Raw genomic sequence first — 20137 nt, 5'->3', positions numbered from 1 at the left:
AACATCACTTTCTTCTGCCATCAGCGACTTTGGTAAAAGAAAGTTGCCTATCGGCGACTTTGGTAAAAGAAAGTTGCCCTGATTAATCTAGCTCAATCTACAATGCCGTATTAGTGCAAAACACTCGGTAGAATCTGTCCAAAGTTTCAGTCAAGATTTGATAAATCAAGCTTTAAGTTCTTAGACAGTGGGATTCTGTTAGGCCACCAATAGGAAGAAGGGTAAGGGTAAGTTGGAAGATGATAGGGAGACAAGTTTGTTACATGAGGAGTAAGGCTGAGGGTTTAAGGGAATGTCGTGTGGGGACCATCACGTTGTTAATTCTGATGGGGGGAAGAGAGTATATAAAAGGAGAATTGCTCTAGTTTACATTTTCATGCTTTTAGAAAGTTTAAGAAGTATCTCGCGGGAGTCCTCAGCCTCTTCAGTAGGCTGATAGTATTGTAAAGCCTTCAGACTATTTCCATTTTCCGCTATATCAATACACAGTAAGGCGATACCTTACAGATTCCCTAAGATCAAGCTAAGAAACACTAGCAATCATCTACGATATAGTCTTGCAAACTGCCACTTTCCTGTAGTTGATTCATAACCTCTAATTTCCATAGAGCAAAAACCTGGCAAACCCTTTTTTCAAATAAGGGACAAATTTCATTGAAGTAATGAAATAAACAAAATGCAAAACCCCCTTTCAAATCCCTTGTCCCTAACCCACGTCCTCTTTAATCTAAAACAGTTGGGCACCATTTTAAGGGTTCACTTCTTGGAAGGATTGAATGCAGTCCTAACAAGGCTTGTGAACCTAATCTAGGGAGAATCTCCAGCAAAGCAATCCTCAAACTAATTCTACAGTCCCTAAGATTCAATGCACGAGACAACCATTTATCAGACTAAAACCAACCAAGCCGCAAGCATCAATAAATCTCCCAAGCATTCAATGTTTCTATTTCTTCAGCCCTCTCAACCCAACAAGCATGTTTCATCAATCAATACAAGAGCTCAAGCTGATGGCTTATGATAAATTTAATTATATCAACATTTTAACAATCTCCTTCACTTGTAATTATATCAATACTTTGTAGAAGACCAAACAAGTGGAAATTGATATTAATTGGGAAGAAATGACATTACAAGAGTTCAAACACAAGATCTCCTACTCTGATAATATAATATATTAAATTGGATTAAAGAAAATTTAATTATATCCATACCTTAAAAAATTTAATTACATCAATACTGTTGAATATAGAAAATCTCCTCCTACCTTGTACCTATGATTTTATTCCCTGTAATTAGGGTTTATTTTTATTCTTACCATATGTACATTATGTACATTTTTTTTACTGTTATAAGTTTTTCCATACTTAGCTATCATAGTTGTATATATAAGGGGTACTCCCTCTTGTAAAATCATCACAAGAAATAAAAAAAAGAGTTATGTATTACAACATGGTATCAAAGCCATCTTTTTGAATCTTTTCTATAGGTTTCACGTCCGAAACCCTAGAAAAGAAAAACAGAACATTGAAATCTCAAACATACCGATTTCCTTGAAGCAATGCATCAGATTCCTTGGAGCTTCACGTCCGAAGCAAATTCGTACTCCGACTCTCACGAACGGCCGGCCAAAACGCATCAAATCGCGTCTAAACAGTTAATCGGAACTAATCGAAGCATTCTCGGCCGAAAACACATTCTTCGACCGACGACCACGAAGCTCGTTCATCAACCGAAAGTCGTCAATTGTGGCTCAAAGTCGTCAACCGTGGGTGCCGATTCTCGTAAGCCTCGTCTCCAATCGTGGGTGGCCACTAATCGTGGATGCAGAGTGACAACCGATTGCTGAACCGGGTCGATAAATATCGTGGGTCGGATCGTGTTAAGGAGGATCGTGAAGAGTCTAGCAATTTTTAACCTAATTCGGTCGGTAAGTTTTTGTTAACCTGATCGGGTCGGGTCTGGAGCAATTTTCAGGTCTGGAGCAGCTCCTTGACAAAACCGGGTCTGGAACATTTTTGAACCCAATTGAAACCGGGTCTAGAGTGGGTTTTTTGACAGAAACCGAGTCTGGAGAGTTTTTTTTATAAGTTTTCCTTTTTTTTCCCTATTTCGTCCTTAATTTCTTGTTTTGCAAATCATCTATTTTTCTATGGCATCCATAAATTCTAACAATACTGAAAGGACCATTTTTCCAATCACTAATCACAAATTAAATGGAAGGAATTATCTACATTGGTCACAATCAGTCATGATGTTCATATGTGGAAAAGGAAAGGAAGACTACCTGTCAAGCAAAAATCCTATCCCAGACCAAACTAATCAAAGATACAAGACATGGAAAGCGGAAAATAATATGGTTATGTCATGGCTAATCAACTCCATGACGACAGAGATTGGTGAAGGATTTTTACTCTTCTCAACTGCAAGCAAAATTTGGGAAGCAGTCCGTGAAACTTATTCTGATCAAGAAAATACTGCAGAGTCATTTGAAATTGAAGGAAAAATTCATGAACTACAGCAAGGGGATATGCAAGTCACTCACTATTTCACTCAACTATCTCGCATTTGGTAGAAACTGGATGTATTTGAAAGCCATAAGTGGGAGTGCACTGCAGATGAAGCTACATTCAAAAAGATAGTTGAAAAGAAACAAGTGTTCAAATTCCTGCTTGGCCTTAATAAAGAACTTGATGAGGTACGTGGTAGAATCTTAGCTATTAAACCATTACCTAATATCAGAGAAGTGTTTGCAGAAGTAAGAAGAGAAGAAAGTAGGAAGAAACTAATGTTAGGAGTGACTGCAAGTTTTGAATCTGAAGGATCAGCCTTATTTGCTCGAAACCTTGGTAATGAGGTACATACAAATACTCACGATAACCATTACAATCGAAACCAGAACTACACAGGAACTGAGAATTGGCAACGAAAACCAAGACCCATGGTGTGAACACTGTAAAAAAACCAGGACACACTAAAGAAGTATGTTGGGATATTCATGGAAAACCTTCAGATTGAAAGCCCAACAAAGGTGCAGGAAACAGACGTGGAAAGGCCTATCAAGCAAGTACATCATCAGAAGGTAACGTCAACCCTGAATATAATGTGTTTACTAAGGAACAGTTGGACCTTCTCCAAAAATTATTCGGCCAACCGAAACCTACTCAAAAAACATCAGAAACTAGCATAGTAACAATGGCACAATCAGATAACTTTCTTTGGGCCCTTAATGCAACCAAAGAAAATTGTAGTACTTGGGTTATTGACTCTGGTGCATCAAATCACATGACAGGTAACATCTCACTTTTAACTAACTACACACACTGTAAAAGTCAAATTACTGTGAAGATTGTCGATGGTACCTATACTAAAGTAATGGGAATTGGCAGTGTGTTTGTATCTAAAGATCTAGTATTAGAGAATGTGTTGCATGTCCCAAATCTTAAATGCAATCTTCTTTCCATAAGCAAACTAACGTCTATGAAAAACTGCAGTGCAACTTTCTACTCACATAATTGCATATTTCAAGATTTGAATTCGGGAAAGATGATTGGCAATGCTAAGGAAACCTCGGGTCTCTACATACTAAATGCTCTTAAGCCACAAGTCAAGGAGTTAGGTCTTAGCAAATCTCGTTTTATTTCTAAAGACTATTATGATAGTGCATCTAGTACATCTAATTTTGTTGTCTCTAAAGATAATTATGTTAGTACATCTACTTTTGTTGCTTTTAAAGACAATTATGATAGTACAATAAGTTATGGCATAATCGTTTAGGACATCCCAATTTTCTATATTTGAAACGAATGTTTTCAGATATTTTCAATAAAAGTTCTCAGGTGTTTCAATGTGAGTCTTGTGAAATGGCAAAGTTGGCTCGATCCTTATATCCGGTAAGCACATATAAACCCTCTTATCCCTTTTCTATGATGCATAGTGATGTTTGGGGACCTAGTAGAGTTCAGAATGTAACAGGAGCTAAATGGTTTGTTTCATTTATCGACGATCACACTATACTTACTTGGGTGTTTTTAATGAAAGAAAAATCTGAAGTTACTTCCATATTCCAGAATCTGTTTGCCATGATTCTCAATCTCTTTAACACCAAAATCCAAATCCTTCACACTGACAATGTTAAGGATTATTTTAACACTTCCTTGAAAAACTTTCTAAACGAAAAAGGTATTGCCCACTAGAGTACGTCCTAACACTCCCCAGCAAAATGGAATTGCGGAGAGAAAAAACAGACATCTCCTAGAAGTTTCTAAAGCTTTAATGTGTCACGCTAACACCCGCCAATTTTTTTTGGGGAGAAGTGGTTCTAACAGCCACCTACCATATTAATAGAATGCCCTCTCGAATATTAGGCTTCAAAACTCCCTTAAAAAACTTAAGGAAGTATTTCCTCATGATAGATTATTTTCTCAAGTCCCTTTAAAAATATTTGGTTGCACAGTTTTTGTCCAAGATCATAGACCCAATAGGAGTAAGTTAGATCCTAAAGCAATAAAATGCATCTTTCTTGGTTATGCTCCAAGCCAAAAGGGATACAAATGCTACTCACCAACTACAAAAAGGTTCTATACATCCATGGATGTAACCTTCTTTGAAACCCAACCTTACTTCAAAAAGCAAGACACCACTGAACCTCCCACCCTCATAGAAAATGAAAAACTTTTGGAAAACGAAGGAAACAAAAACTAGATCTCATTGAAGAGAGTGCTCCGTATGTTCCTTATATACATGAAATCGATATTCCCAATCAAGACCCACCAAAAAGTAGGAAAGATCCTATAGTCTATACTAGAAGGAAGAACACCCTTGAACATGCACCAGTATTCAATCAAAATCCAACCAAAATACAGGAAAATCATGTCTCCAACTCCACAGCTGAAACACCTACTGAAGACATTGATCTTCCTATTGCAAAACGGAAAGGGGTAAGAACTTGTACGATGCATCCCATCCAAAACTACCTGTCCTACAAAAACCTATCTCCCAAGTTTAAAGCATTCACAACTATACTATCCCAAGTTTACATTCCAAACAATGTCTATGAAGCCCTTAAGGACATTAATTAGAAGCAAGCTGTATTAGACGAAATAAAGGCCTTGGAAAAGAACAACACATGGGAAATAACAGACCTACCTCCAGGAAAGAAAACAGTAGGATGCAAATGGATCTTCACCATCAAGTACAAGGCTAATGGAGAAATAGATAGGTTCAAAGATAGACTCGTCGCCAAAAGAGTCATCCAGTCCTATGGCATTGACTATCAAGAAACATTTGCCCCGGTGGCAAAATTAAATACTATTCATGTCCTGTTTCCCCTAGCTATGAATAATGATTGGATTCTTCACAAATTAGACATAAAGAATGTCTTCCTTAATGGAGACTTAGAAGAAGAAGTGTATATGGATATACCGGCCGATGTAGAATCTACTCAAACCATAAATAAGGTATGCAAACTCAAAAAATCCCTATATGGTCTAAAACAATCCCGTAGGGCGTGGTTTGATAAATTATCAAAAGTGGTAAAGGAAAACGGATACTCACAATGTCAATCTGACCATACTCTCTTCGTCAAACATTCTTGCACGAGTAAAATAGTAATTATTATTGTCTATGTAGATGACATTATCCTTACAGGAGACCATGAAGAAGAAATAAGAAATCTAAAACTTTTCTTAGCCAGCCAAGGAATTTGAAGTAAAAGACTTAGGCAACCTTAAATACTTCCTAGAAATGGAAGTGGCCTGCTCAAAAACAGGCTTGAGCATTTCTCGAAGAAAATATGTCCTTGACCTATTAAAGGAAACTGGAATGCTTAGATGCAAGCCTGCTAATGCTCCAATTGACACAAACAATCACATAATCAAAGAAAACAATCACAAAATGGTTAACAAAGATTAGTATCAAAGGCTAGTTGGAAAACTGATTTACCTAACTCACACAAGACCTGATATCTGTTTTGCAGTTAGCTTTATAAGTCAATTTATGAACAGTCCAACAAAAGACAATATGCAAGCTGTATACAGAATACTCAGGTACTTGAAAGGAACTCCAGGAGAGGGATTATACTTTCAAGAAATCTAAGAGAAGAAACATCGAAATCTTCACAGATGCCGATTGGGCAAGCTCAAAAATAGACAGAAGGTCAACTTCCGGATATTGCACCTTTGTTTGGGGGAATTTAGTCACCTGGCGAAGCAAGAAACAATCTGTAGTATCCAGGAGCAGTGTCGAAGTAGAACTAAGAGCTCTAGCTCAAGGAATATGCGAAGGAATGTGGCTCAAAAGCATTCTATCTGAACTCAAAATCAAATCAAAAGAACCAATGGAGGTACACTGTGATAATCAAGCTACTATCAGTATCACCAAAGACCCAGTCTATCATGATCGTATAAAGCATATGGACATTGATCGACACTTTATTAAAGAAAAAATTGAAAACAAAAGCATCTCACTCAACTACATACCTACCAAAAGGCAAATTGCTGACATACTAACAAAGGCCCTATTCAAGAATATGTTTGAAGACTTAAAAACCAAGCTGGACCTAATCAACATATATCGCCCAGCTTGAGGGGGAGTGTTGAATATGGAAAATCTCCTCCTACCTTGTACATATGATTTTATTCCCTGTAATTAGGGTTTATTTTTATTCTTACCATATGTACATTATTTGACTGTTATAAGTTTTTCCATACTTAGCTATCATAGTTGTATATATAAGGGGTGCTCCCTCTTGTAAAATCATCACAAGAAATAAAAGAAAGAGTTATGTATTACAACAAATACTTAAACAAAGCAACATTACAGACCCCTGATCCCTCCAAGAAACCAATAATATTAGCATGCCCAAAAGAATCTCTAAGCTCTGTCCATAGATCCTTTATAATGGACACATACCACAAGAAAGGTCATCGTGCATAGAAAATTCAGTAGAAAGAGAATACCCTCGATCACCTCCTCTGCGAACAAACACTCAAAACACTCATATTGAGAAACAAAGCATCTCCTCTCACAATTGATAAATGAAAAAAGATCCATTATGACATGAAGAGAGACTTCAAAGTTATTTAAGCCTAATAATCAACCATAACCGAAGACCAAACCCAAGAAAAATAAAATAAAATGGTAAAGAAAATAGACAAAGGTGCTCCAAATTTCCAATCATGACAAAGAAAACCAAATCCAAAAAGTAAAAATAATACCGGTTGTTCTACGTGATCCTTGAAAAAACTAGCTGCTGAATTATGTGCTTCACGAACCCAATTCTCAATGTCATTGCTCCCCGTTAAACTACTATGTTGTATAAGCCAAACAGAACAGACTGAAAGACCAATCGCACCACAAGTGTATCTAAGCCAGTATTGAGTCAGTTTCCTTGGCTTTCGATGTTTACAAACCTAAAAAGGAAAAGACAAGTGCACATCAATACCTCATAGTAAGGAAAGAAAAAAATACAAAAAAGAACCATCAGAATATGAGGAAAACACACTTAAATGAACACTGCTTAGTAAGTATTCATAAATTATCAAATTAATGCATCACTGTAGGGAATAACTCTATGATGCTCCATAACTTTGTTTTCAATACCAACCTGATGAGGGAGCATAGTAATATTTGTATTAGTATTTTGTGTTAAACTATGAATAAAATTATATTTAATGTGACCCATTAGCTTAAAGCGTTTACGTTGGTTAATGATTTAACATGGAGCAAGAGTCTGTATGTTTGGACAACTATATTGACTGTAATTTCTTGTCAATTAATATTCAACGTCATCAAAGTTTTGCTTGTTGAATTATGGTCTGAAAAGAATCAAAGAATGTTTCATGAAAAGTACACTCCTTGGTTAGACCGGTTCGAGACAGCTCGGCTCACCGCTTCCTCTTGTAGCACCCTTTACAAGTCTTTTGCAGACTTTTCTCTCCAAGACCTAAGTCAATTTAGGCTTTTATTTTTCCAGCACAATAGTTAGCATTTAGCATTTTGTTTGTCTTGGCATTGTAATGGAGGGCTTCTAATTTTATCATCGTATTTTTGTTTGATGTTGTGTATTGGAGATGATGATGGACTAATGGGGTGTCAACCTAGTTGAGATTCCTAAGTGCACTACCTAATCCCTAGGTTTAATTTGGTTGTTGGTTGTTGTTCTAGTATTTCTCTCAATATATTTTTTTTTCATTATATCAATGAAAAGCATTGTTTCCTTTCAAGAAAAATAATAAATATTATTATTATAATAATAATATTCAACACCACGTACTAGCCTCATGCCAATTTCAAGCCCAAAAGTGGAGCGTTATATTATGACAAACAAATAAATTTACCAGAAATTCAGGGGTGATTTAACAATTTGTATTATTGTTAATATCTTAGACATCATGCCCTTTATTGTCTTCTCACATTATTTACCTTAGATGATCCTTGTACAGTATATAAATTCTGAAGTGACTGGAATAAAATATAATGATTGTCTCAAATCTTAGGTGATTATATATCCATAAATAGAGGTGTGGCCACTGTTGAGTCAAAATTTCACTAAATTGGTAGTAACGATATTGCTATTCCTAGCTTTCATTGGGGTTGACAGGGCAGGTTATGATCATTTAATTAAAAATTAAAAAGGAGAAGGAGAAAACACTACAATATAAATTGATCGATAAGATTTAGCATAATAAACATTACATCAACTATTTAACAATAGTTGCTGCACAAATCATGAGAACTAGAGAGAGACATCAGACTATTACATCAAAGTCAGTGCAAAGAATTTTACCTTGTAGGTGATAATACTACTACTTAATCTCAAATTTCTCAAGCCGTCACCGTAAGTGACAGAATTGGAATGCATGACAACGTTATTTGAGCTATATTTCCAGCAAAATAGTAAATGTGCTTATATAGTGCATGCTTAAAGGTGAGTTGTAAATGATCAAACGGCTATGTAGTAGTACCACTTTATCCCCTTTGATCTGATAATTTGTGGCCACAGGTCTCAAAAAGTTGAAACAAATAAGATTGAAAGTATTCTTGTTGATTAAAAAATAGTTCAGGGGTGGGAAATTAAATTAGTAATAATAGGAGCGTCCAAAATGAGATCTTACAAGAATAGATATGAAAGAGTCCAAGTTGTGAAGGTTCTGATAAAGCAGGTTGATAGCATCACCAATTTCACAACCCGTCCACTGAGATCCCTCCTTGTTCACATCTGGTACTTTTTCAAATAGAGGAATTGAAAAGCTTCCATCGGTAAAATCCGTCTGCATGGTCATTTACAAAGTAAACATAGGGAACTGAAACATGAAATTAGAATAATTTCTGCTTCAGCATTTTTCACAATAAAGTTAACAAAAAATGTCAATGTTACAGGATGTGTTGCATGCAGTTGACAAATTGATGCCTCTAGATCGAGAAATAAGCCATTCAATGTGACCAATAATGATGGTAAGGGATTTTCTTGACCATTTACTGCCTCTGCCCCAATTTTGTCAATTTCCATAAAGACCTACAAGAACCATAAAAGAATAAAATCAAAATAATCCGACCAGAAATTGAGAGAGAGTTAAAATGTGATGTTAAGCAGCTAAACTGTTATTATATCACAGGAAGGAAAGGCAAACGACAGGGAGAAAAGTTCTGAAGCGATCAGCAAGTTTTTGTTATCTTTGAACGCCCTTGAAGTTTCTCAATCACTGGCTCCTAAGTCCTAAATAGTTTCTGAAAAAATGATTTCCAGCCAACCACTCTGAAGGATTATTTTTTTCTGATAAGAAACTATTTCATTGATGAATGAAATCTCTTATAAACAAGATTACAAAAGGTTCCTTCAATTAGATACGAAGATTCCTCCAACCGCTCTCAAGTTATAAGAAACTACTACATTGATAATTACTATTGACCGGATACAAAAAAAAAAAAATGTGAAGGACCAAACGATTTCCAACTACTGCATTTTTCTTTTTTTTTTCTTTCTCTTTCTTTTAAAAAAAAATACAAAACATCTGTTCATTGATAAAATGAGAAGAGACTAATGCTCAAAGTAAAGGAAACCAAAAGAAAAAAAATTTCAAAATTTTCAAGACGAGTACATAGAGAAGAAAAGGACTAAGCAAGAGAAATAAAATCAATATAGATCTAATGTGAAGAGGCTTGAACCCTAAACCAAATTTTCGTTGCTGAATGTCCAATACTTTTACAGTAAAATCTCTTAGGTTGATTTGGTGGACTCCTCGGTTATATTTCAAGCCATCTTTATAAGGTGATTTGGTTGGATTCTTATACAAAGAAAATAAATATTTTTCTTTGGGAGCTCAGTCTTGGAGCTAGTAACACAGCTTCAAAGATGTATGCGTTGTTTGTCACTCTTCCCATCTTGGTGTATTATGTGTGTTGCTCACTCTGAAGATCCGGGACACCTTTTTCTTCATTATTCTTATGCTTTTCGTTATTGGGCCATTATTCTTGATGCTTTTTGGTGGTCCTTGGATTTTTCAAATTCTCCATATGAGTTCCTTGCTTACATCTTTGATGGTAATCCTCCATGGAGAGAAGAAAGACTCTTTAGCTAGCTCTTAACACAGTGTTTTTTTGGTTCCTCTTTGGGTACTCTTTGTCCTCTTTTGATAATTATATGATAGTTTTTGGTTCTTTTTTTTTTACAGTTTTATGGAATTGGTGATTTCTCATGTACAGGTGTAAATGTTATTAAATTTTTTTTAACAAGAAATAAGTTTTTTGTTGATATAATAAAATGAGACTAATGCTTAGAAGATACAACCCATTTTCTGATTGTTTTTTGTATGTGATTTTCCTCAAATTCTAGGGTGGTGGATAGGAATAGGGATAGAATGTGCTGGAAGATTGATCACTCGGGTAGGTACTCTACCAAATCCACGTTCTTAAATTTGACTAAGGGGGCCATGACATAGTTAGCTTTATTTAGAAGCTTAAAATCCTCAAAAAAGTGAAGTTCTTTCTGCAGTCCCTTGCTCGAGCCTAAATTGAAGCTTCAAAGGAAGTTCCCCAATTGACCCCTTTCTCCATCCATCTATTGTCTGTCTTAGAGAAGTGGAAACAATGGATCACTTGTTTCAACATTGTGAGTTTCCTTCTAAAGGGCGGCTTAATCTCTTTAATACTATTGGGGTGGAGGGTTGTCTTCTCAAGAAGATTGATGAATGGATGTTGGAAGGTCCTGATGGTGGAAGCTTTTATGGCAAAAGAAAACGTCCTATGGAGATGTACTACCCGTGCTCTTTTGTGGTGCCTTTGGTAAAAAGCCAATATTTGAAGATACGTTTGCCTCTTTTGATTCTTTTTTACCTTTTGTTCAACATATCGCATCTTGGTGGTGATAAATTACACCAAATTCTTTGTAATTATAGCCTTCTAATGATTGTTGAGGGTTTCCTTTATTAGTTTTGTGGGAGGGGGTTTCCTCAACCCTCTGCCCTTAGGCTATTCTTTTGTGTTCTTTTGATGATATATTTCCTATTAAAAGAAATAAAGAAAGGAAAAGCTGATTTCTTGTTAGAAATTTTTCATGTAATCTACCTATAGGTGTTTTGGAGTTTACTCCTTTTATTTTATTCTTCAATTAAATCTGTTTTCCTTCTTGAAATAGAAAAACAAAACATTGAGAACAAATGAAAGAAACTGGTCCGAAACTTATGACTCCATCATTAAAAATTCTCCTATTCCACCAAGTCCAGACCAATCAAAGAAGCCGATCAAAACCACACTAAGCTACTTGGTTGTATCCTTGGAGCGCAAACCAAAAATCTCACAAGCAAATCCCTAGTCCAAACAAACAAGGAAAAAGGAGGATAAAATGAAACACCTCTGCCAGCTTGTTCCACAGAATAGATGCCTCTAGGCAAAACATGGGGATGGACTTCACTCTTCAGTTTCCATAGACTTTCCATATGGCCGCAGTGACCAATAACCCCTCACAAGCAAATCCTAGCCTTGGCAAACTAGGAGGTGGGGGTTTTTTTTTTCTTTTCTTTTCTTTTCTTTTTTAATGAAAGACCAACCTTTGATTACAGAAAAACAAAAGAATATAAGGGGCATACAAAAAATCAGCCCCAGAAAAGGAACCTATCTTGACTGAAAGAGGCTTCTATATAGTTAAATGAGACCTAAGGAACAATTACAGAACTCCATGACCACCGAGGCTCAAAGAGAAACATTAAACCTAATGAGGACCCAAATCTCCTTCCAAGACCTCTTGACCCCTCTAAAGTACGATTTTTTTTATAAGAGACGATTTCATTGGTGTATGAAATTACAAAAGAGGAGGGAGAAAAAAAACCTTGAGCCAAAGGAGTTACAAAAGACGTCCAATTGGTCAAGTGAGAATCAAAACTATAAGACATGAAGTATTTAGACAATTTACACAAGTGATAGCAATAAAAATAACATGTTCTATGAAAGGGTCTATTTGTTGATATTTGTCATTGAACATCCAGCTATTTCGTTCAAGCCAAACCAACCACAAAAAAGATCTAACAAGGTGCATCCAAATGAGTCTCTTCCTTCCATTGAATGGGTGACCCTTGAGGGTGAGGCATACGAAACTAGAGATGTCTCAAAGAAAAGCCACATACCAATTAAAGGTACTAAGATCCCAAAATCTTTTGGAGAAAGAACAAAAGACGAAGAGGTGGCTTGGTGTCTCATTGCTCATCCTGCAAAGTGTGCACCAGGCAGAGGAAATGGTCATCAAAGGCAGACGTTGTAGTTTTCATGAGTGAGAACAGCCTTGTGTGATAGTTTCCAAATAAAGAAGTTTATCTTTTTGGGAAGCGGTCTGACCAAATTGATTTGTAGGGGCCCTCGCATATGTGGAGTTTGTATTTTGTTTGGAGGCAATCAAGGATTTCGTGGAGATCCCAGATGGTTCAAGCTTCCAGAACCATTTGTCGTCTGATTATTGTGGCGGGAAATCTGTTAATAAGAGGGACAAAACAGCCCATTCACTTATCTCCAAAGCAGTAAGGTTCCTATGGAGTTTTAGGTCCCAACAGCTCTACCCTTTCATGAATCGAAGACCGTAGCCTCCTAGCAAGAGAGAGAGAGCAAAAAGGTTAGGGATGGCAGCATGTAAAGGGGTAGAATTCACCCAAGTATCTGTAAGACCCCTAGTCTTGGGAATAATAGAATTATTAGTAAATGTTAGGATAAGTATTAGAAGGGGCAAATGAGTAATTAGATATGAAGTTTGTTAGGGATTTTAGTTATAAATAGAAGGAGAGGGATTGGAGGGGGGTGTGAAGAATTTGGTGGGAATTTCCATTTGGGAATTTGGGAGAGACTATCCCTCTCGAAAGACTAGGGTTTATCTTGTTAGTTTGTGAGTTTATAGCATATTTCAATACATTTTTACTATATTTCTATAATTGAATTGTCCTTTAGTTTTTCTATATCTTTTAGTACCGTTCTTGTTAGGAGGGTTCCTAACAAATTGGTATCAGAGCCGTTCTTTCTTGGGAGAATTGTTTCGCTATGGATCGTGGTCAGAGGCTAGATTCAAGGTTGTTGGAGATACAAGAAGAATTGAAGGCAATACAACAAAGGATCAAGGAGTCTCTGCAAAGAGATAGAGAAAGAGAAGAGAGAAGGATGGCAGTCACCCAAATAGAGAAGGAGAACCTTGTTCGGAAACTATTAAGACGAGTTCGAAGAGTGGCTGGAAGGCGACGATCGTACCTGAGAACACCTCCGAAAAAGCAAGGAAGAGTCAATCGACAAACCAAGAGGGAAGGAACGAAAGAGATATCACCAAGAAAGACAAAATTAGAACAAAAGCATACGATCAAACTTGTTGGAAGGGAACAAGTTCAAAACAATAAAAAAGGAGGTAAGGATCAGAGAATTCGAGAGAACAAATTCGATAGCACGTTCAGGGAGAAAACAAAGCAAAAGGCGAAGATGAATAGAGGAAGGAGAAACATACCGACCAAAAGGAAAAAGGGCAAGTGGAAGAAGAAGCATCACAAATCAGCAGGGTCAGAGATGAAGTTTCTTAAAAAGCACCGATATAAGTTCCAAGAAAAGCGAGAGAAGGGATCAGAAAGGTATAGCCATGAAGAAACCATCGAAGGAGATCACTACCGACAGCAAGAATGGGTGTGGACAAATAAGAAGTGTCAAAGAAGAACTTCCCGGTGTGATGGCGTACGGACAGAGAAACGACGAGGTATAAACTTAATTGATTTCACTTACTTTAATAAATGAAATGGCAAGCGAAGGACGAAGAATATGTGGGCGAGGAGGATGGAAATAATGTATATGGCCGAAGAGGACGAGCGACGGTGGTGCGAGAAAAAGACGAGTAAACAGATAGACCATTCTCAGGAAGAGGAGATGTTGTGCAACAGAAGTCAACAAGCAGATGCACGAACGATGATCGTCGAAATACGGGTGGCAGCAAAGAAGCAAGTGAGGTGGGGGGAGTCTTCATGAAAGATGGGTCGAAATTTGCAGAGGGAGACGGAAGACCATGGGCAGACGAGAAGGCTCAGGAAAAGGAAAAAAAAAAAAAAAGATGAGATGGAAGAAGAATCTTTTACCCACGCAATTTGGAGGGTGGGACCAACGGTTGAAAAAGGAGGCCACATTGAATTTGTAAGGCATTTTGGGCTGAGTAAACAAGTCCATCTATTCTGGTATATGAAGAACAACAAAAGGTTAGAAAGGTTAAACACGTGTAAAAAAGAAAAAGAAATAGAGTTAAGGAAAGGAGCTAGGGATATGGCCTGTTCTGTCATCCAATATGGACCTCAAATGCAACAAAGTGGCCCAATACATCAACTAAACAATTCGAGACCAGAGAACAGAAAAGGTGGCAGCATTATTTTGGGCTGGATTCACTTGAAGCTAGTTGCTATTTTTAAGGACGATAGGGTATGGGCCCAGATGAGGCTGGACCAGCATGTGGATCATGGGCCTAGCCCACTAGATAAGAATTTCAAATTTAAAGACCAATACAAATGGCATGGAAATTTGCCCAGAGATTTGCAACTTGTTAGTTGGGGCCACGTACTTTGTGAGAAGAAAGAAGATTATGCAAGTTTATGGGGTCCTTGGCTGCTTATTGGCCCAAATCCAAGCGCATTAGTTAAAGCCCAATGGCTTTCCAAAACTGAAGATAGAAGAAACTTCAACTTCAAAAACAAGGATAGATGGCGTGAAGATGGGCTGTTAGCCCAATGGCTAATAATGGGCCCCGCCCATTAAAAGAGAATCACAATGAAGAAAGAAGAAAGTGGAGTCATGGGATGTTTGTTGGGCTTAAACCAAGCCAAGAAATCAAAGCCCAATTTATAATCAAGGGTGAAGAGAAGGCTATGCTGGCTTGAGTTTTGGGTTCTCAAAAAGGAGGGGGGGGGGAAGAAGACGACGACGAAGTTGCCCAATTTTGTGATTGTATTTTGTAAGCACACCTTGAGGACAAGGTGTCTTCGAAAGGCGGAGTAATGTAAGATCCCTAGTCTTGGGAATAGTAGGATTATTAGTAAATGTTAGGATAAGTATTAGAAAGGGCAAATGAGTAATTAGATATGAAGTTTGTTAGGGATTTTAGTTATAAATAGGAGAGGGGTTGGAGGGGGGTGTGAAGAATTTGGTGGGAATTTCTATTTGGAAATTTGGAAGAGACTAGCCCTCTCGAAAGGCTAGGGTTTATCTTGTTAGTTTGTGAGTTTATAGCATATTTCAATACATTTTTACTATATTTCTATAATTGAATTGTCCTTTAGTTTTTCTATATTTTTTAGTATCGTTCTTGTTAGGAGGGTTCCTAACAGTATCATGCCAAAAAGCCACCGAATGCCCATTGCCAGTGTCACAGCAACATGTGCATGCACCTCTAAAGTACAATTGTTTTTCTCAAGAAAAGAAGAAACACCTCCAACATAGAGCTACACACATCAAGTTAAGCCAAACACACATTGAACATTTGAAAAAGGAACAGTCCCAAACCAACAAGGCAAAATGACATCTTCCTAGAAGGTGATCAAGAACCTCTTTACACTCTCCCACAAAGGATACAAAATTGTGGCCCTATCAGATAGGAAAGTTTCCTCAATACACGTTTCAAGAATTTAACTCCATCATGAAGCACTTGCCAAATGAAAATATGTAACACCTCATTATGTGTGTGCGCAAGCCAACTATCTTTTCAGGGATAGAATAAAACCACAAAAATGATGAGATTACATTTGAAAAATAAGTGCAACCGAACCTGAGCCACAAAAACTGCAAGATGACATCTTAAGCTGCTCAATATAGTTATCCGATCAGCTATGTAAAGAGATGCCTCACAAGCTACATGTTGTAAGGAAAAACCACCCCTAAAACTTTGGCGCATTAATTGCACTGCTCGACTAAAAAATTCCCTTGGACCTCTCTCACAAATCAGAAAGTAAACTTTTTGAGCATTTGTACCCTGAAATTTCATCAAAATAATTACAAAAGCAGACACAACCAAGTTTTAACAGGAATCAAAAAGATAACAATCACATGCTTAGCATTAAAAAGTAATTGAGCAAAATGAACTGAAAGGGATTGGCAGATCTTTCGTCCAATCATGAGGGAAGGACTTTCAACAAGAGGAATTTTCCTTGTGGTTCCTTCTTCATGTTCTTTAGATTACAATCAATTTTACTCCTAAAAATTTGATTTAGTAGGCCAAAGTGCAAAAATAAGTTCAACTTCTCCTTGAGCATTGCTCACAAAAAGTTTGTTACTAAACATACGTTGCAGGAAAAGATTCCTTTATTATTTGTCTCCACGAAGATGTGTGGAAAAAGAGGGAAGGTTTCATCATTTTTCCTGACTACTCTTAGTGGGGACACATTGTTCTCAGTTTTTTGGTATACTTTCGGTAAAACTGAAACCCCTTTACATTGATCGGATGTTTGTGGAAGAAGATAGAAACTTAAAGGAACAACTGGAGTATGACTGATTAGTCTAATCTTGGCTGTAACATTAAGATAAACTAGTGTTGAATTTTAAAAGAAGGATGTCACTGGATAATGGCTCTTTTGAAGACACTCGAAGACACTTATATTGGACCTATTTCTTCCTGACATCTTCTATACATGCATAAAATAGATTGATTAAAAACACAAGGCAACAAAAAAACTTGCCTCCGCACGAGATTGCCAGAATTGCAAGTTCTTCCAAATGCTATGTAAATTCAAGAAACAGTGCTCCAAAAGATCACCCAAAACATCGTACAGTCTAGATGCCTCTTCTGGTTCCCAGCCAGTTACTGTTAAACTGTTTGCAGTTTCCATGAACCAATTACGATAAACATACATCTACTTGTCAACAAAACATGTACATGGCATATAAAATGACATTCTTCACAATCATGAATTGTCCTCATTTAAATATCATTAAAATTTATCACATGTTACTACTTAGAGGGGTTGAGATGGGTTTTGGGTAACTGGCACCATGACTTGAAAGAAAGGCTCAAGAAATACCAAACAGTTGAAAGCCGGGTTAGATATAAAGTGGGCAATGGATTTATGAATGATTCTGCTTGCCCTTGGGTATAAAACACTCTGTTGAGGAAGATAAAAATTAATTAATTAAAAATAAATAAAAAGTAATACTTCATTGAGGTTTAAGCGAATAAGATTATTTTTTTAAAAAAAGGGGCAATAATATCTGTATCTAATTTTTCTCTTTTAAGAGATCATATATTCATACCAAAATGAATAAATAAATAAAACAACCTACTGAAAGGGGCTTTAAAACCCCACGAAGGAAACCTATTACATATAGAACCTTCCAATCTAGGCTGATCGACAGAAACAAGGTAGTCACCAGACAATACTTTGTGAAGGCCTGAAGGGCACCCAGTCGAGAGGCCATATAATGAACAAAATCACAATGTTTGTATCTAATTTGAGTAAACTCCGTGGTATTCACTTCCCCAATAACTAGCAACCCATTACAGAGGCAAACCTTAATGATCGTCTTCAATGGCCAGATGGTCGTGTGCAACTTGAGAAGTATTAAAAGCATTCAACAAAAAATTAAGATTTAGCATGAGACGTTCCAGACAAACCAAACTCCCAAATTGTTTTGTTCAAAGTAAGTAAACCATGTCGTAGAGAGTGCAAACGGCAAGCATAAACGTATTCACGATGCCAAATGCGAGTGATAGATTAGAGTTAGGTGATAAAATTTACCATGCTAAAAATATATATACAAACACCACCTCTGTAAACTCTAGAAAGCATGCGGTTCAACACAATAGGAACTTGTGTCACTGGCATTGTGGTTGACTTTTCTTTTTCTTTTCTTTTCTTTTCTTTTCCTTTTTTTTTTTTTTTTTTTTTTTGTAAAGAAATTGAGCTTTCATTTTGCAGAAATGAAATAATTACAAGGCCATACAAAAACATGCCCGCAAAAGAAGTCCACAACTAGACAAGAAAGAACTCCTATCCAAAAGTATAACACAAGCGGATAATTATAAAAAGACCAATCAACAAACGCGTATAAAGACACATTAAACCTAACAACCTCCCACACCTCCTACAAAAACCTCTCTATACTTCTAAAAATTCTACTATTCCTCTCAATCCACACTCCCCACAAACATCCGAAAAAATGACTCCACGGGGAATAAGAAAACTGGCAATCTCATAGAAGATGGTCAAGAACCTCCTCCTTCCAATGACTAAGGGCACACCACAGCAGACACAGAACGAAGGAAGAATGTCATTTGATATGATCTTGGGTGTTCACTCTTCCATGTAAGACTTGCCAAACAAAGAACTTCACATTCTTAGAAATTTTCACCTTCCAAAGAGAGACAAAAATTGAGGTCTCTTAAATGGGAGGCAACAAAGAATGAGGAGAAAATAGGCGACATGAGAAACCTTTGGACGGATTAGGAATTCAAAACCAAACATCCCTTCTCCCGACAAAACCCCTTTTATCGGAAACAATGGAAATAAGACCCACTACCTCCAAAGACTCACGAACAGTGAGAGGACTACCATGATCCAAGGGGGGCCGATAGAAGCCACCGAATGTAACCCCTTATCTGACAAAAAAATAAATGCAAGGGAATCCATTTCTATTTATGGTGGACATTCTGAATTTCATTAAATTTCATATAACATCATAGCCTTAGTCTTTCATGAAACTTCAAATTAAGGATATCGATATCCATTTCACCCGGCACAACCTGGTGAGGACTCATGTCATTAGCGATAAAAACAGTAGCAATTGTAAACAGCGATACAAACATAGATTTCAAGGAAAGTGAAGATGCTATGTAGAGTAGAATGGAACAAACCATAAAGGCACAAAAAAGGTGTAGAACCGAAGCGACTTACACAGAAGAGTTTATCGAGTTCAAAGGTAGAGGAAGAGGAAGACCAGTCTTACGTCTCCTCCGACGAAGGAGATTCGAAAGCTTCCAAAGAAAATTGGAATCACGACGAGAGGGCAAAAATGATACAATTTGGTTCCATAAACGAAGGGAGTACAATGAAATTGAGGTTCTGATGCCTTTGTCTTCACTTTCTTTTGGCGTTGCCTCCATTGGAGCTGTGCTTCTTCTCTTCAGCAAATTTATGTTGAGGAAGCGAGCACCTGGAAACTTGGGAAGTTGAAATAAAACAAATTTGCACAATGTCTTTTCATTTTTTTCTTTATTCTTTCTCGCTTTTGATTACAACACTCAACCTTTTTTTCTCTCGTAAGAACCGTCCGCTTGCCTTTGTGTCTTGCTAGATATAAGGATCATGGTGAAGTTTTTCTAAAAAAGAAGGGATAAATAAAGAAAGAAAAAAAAAATAAGATGACCTGATTGTATAAACATAACCTAATCGGTTTCACCGAAGCAATACAAAAATCAGTACAAATTTAAACTATCAATTTTGAGATTTGACATTCGATCATCCACCTCAAATATTATCAAAAAGAAATTATAATATAAAAGTCGACTTGAACTTAACTCACAATTGAGACGTATGTCATTGATTAAGAAGTTAAAAGATTCAAATCTATCCTCTTATAAATAAAAATAAAACTAAATTAATTATGATACTAAACAAACATCATATTTATTGGAGTCATGTAATTAGCAAAAGCAATT

At 36.8% G+C, this 20137-nt stretch overlaps 1 protein-coding gene across 1 annotated transcript in view; it reads right to left on the bottom strand.

Annotated features, from left to right (window-relative positions):
* DGS1 (dgd1 suppressor 1) overlaps positions 1–19814 on the bottom strand; it is a 28726-nt gene extending 8912 nt beyond the window's left edge. The window contains exons 1-6 of the mRNA XM_039046718.2: positions 19374–19814; positions 17163–17295; positions 16256–16459; positions 9377–9514; positions 9114–9269; positions 7215–7409 (exon numbers count right to left, since the gene is read on the bottom strand). Coding sequence (XP_038902646.1) covers positions 7215–7409; positions 9114–9269; positions 9377–9514; positions 16256–16459; positions 17163–17295; positions 19374–19582 — 1035 coding nt within the window. The 5' untranslated portion in view covers positions 19583–19814. The remainder of the gene's footprint in view (positions 1–7214; positions 7410–9113; positions 9270–9376; positions 9515–16255; positions 16460–17162; positions 17296–19373) is intronic.
* Positions 19815–20137: the final 323 nt, after the last annotated feature.

The sequence above is a fragment of the Benincasa hispida genome, chromosome 10 (genome assembly GCF_027475165.1).
Source record: "Benincasa hispida cultivar pf3 chromosome 10, pf3_genome.v1.1, whole genome shotgun sequence".
In the NCBI taxonomy this organism is placed as follows: domain Eukaryota; kingdom Viridiplantae; phylum Streptophyta; class Magnoliopsida; order Cucurbitales; family Cucurbitaceae; genus Benincasa; species Benincasa hispida.
Note: the sequence above shows the minus strand (reverse complement) of the source record. Positions and strands in the feature narration are given on the sequence as shown.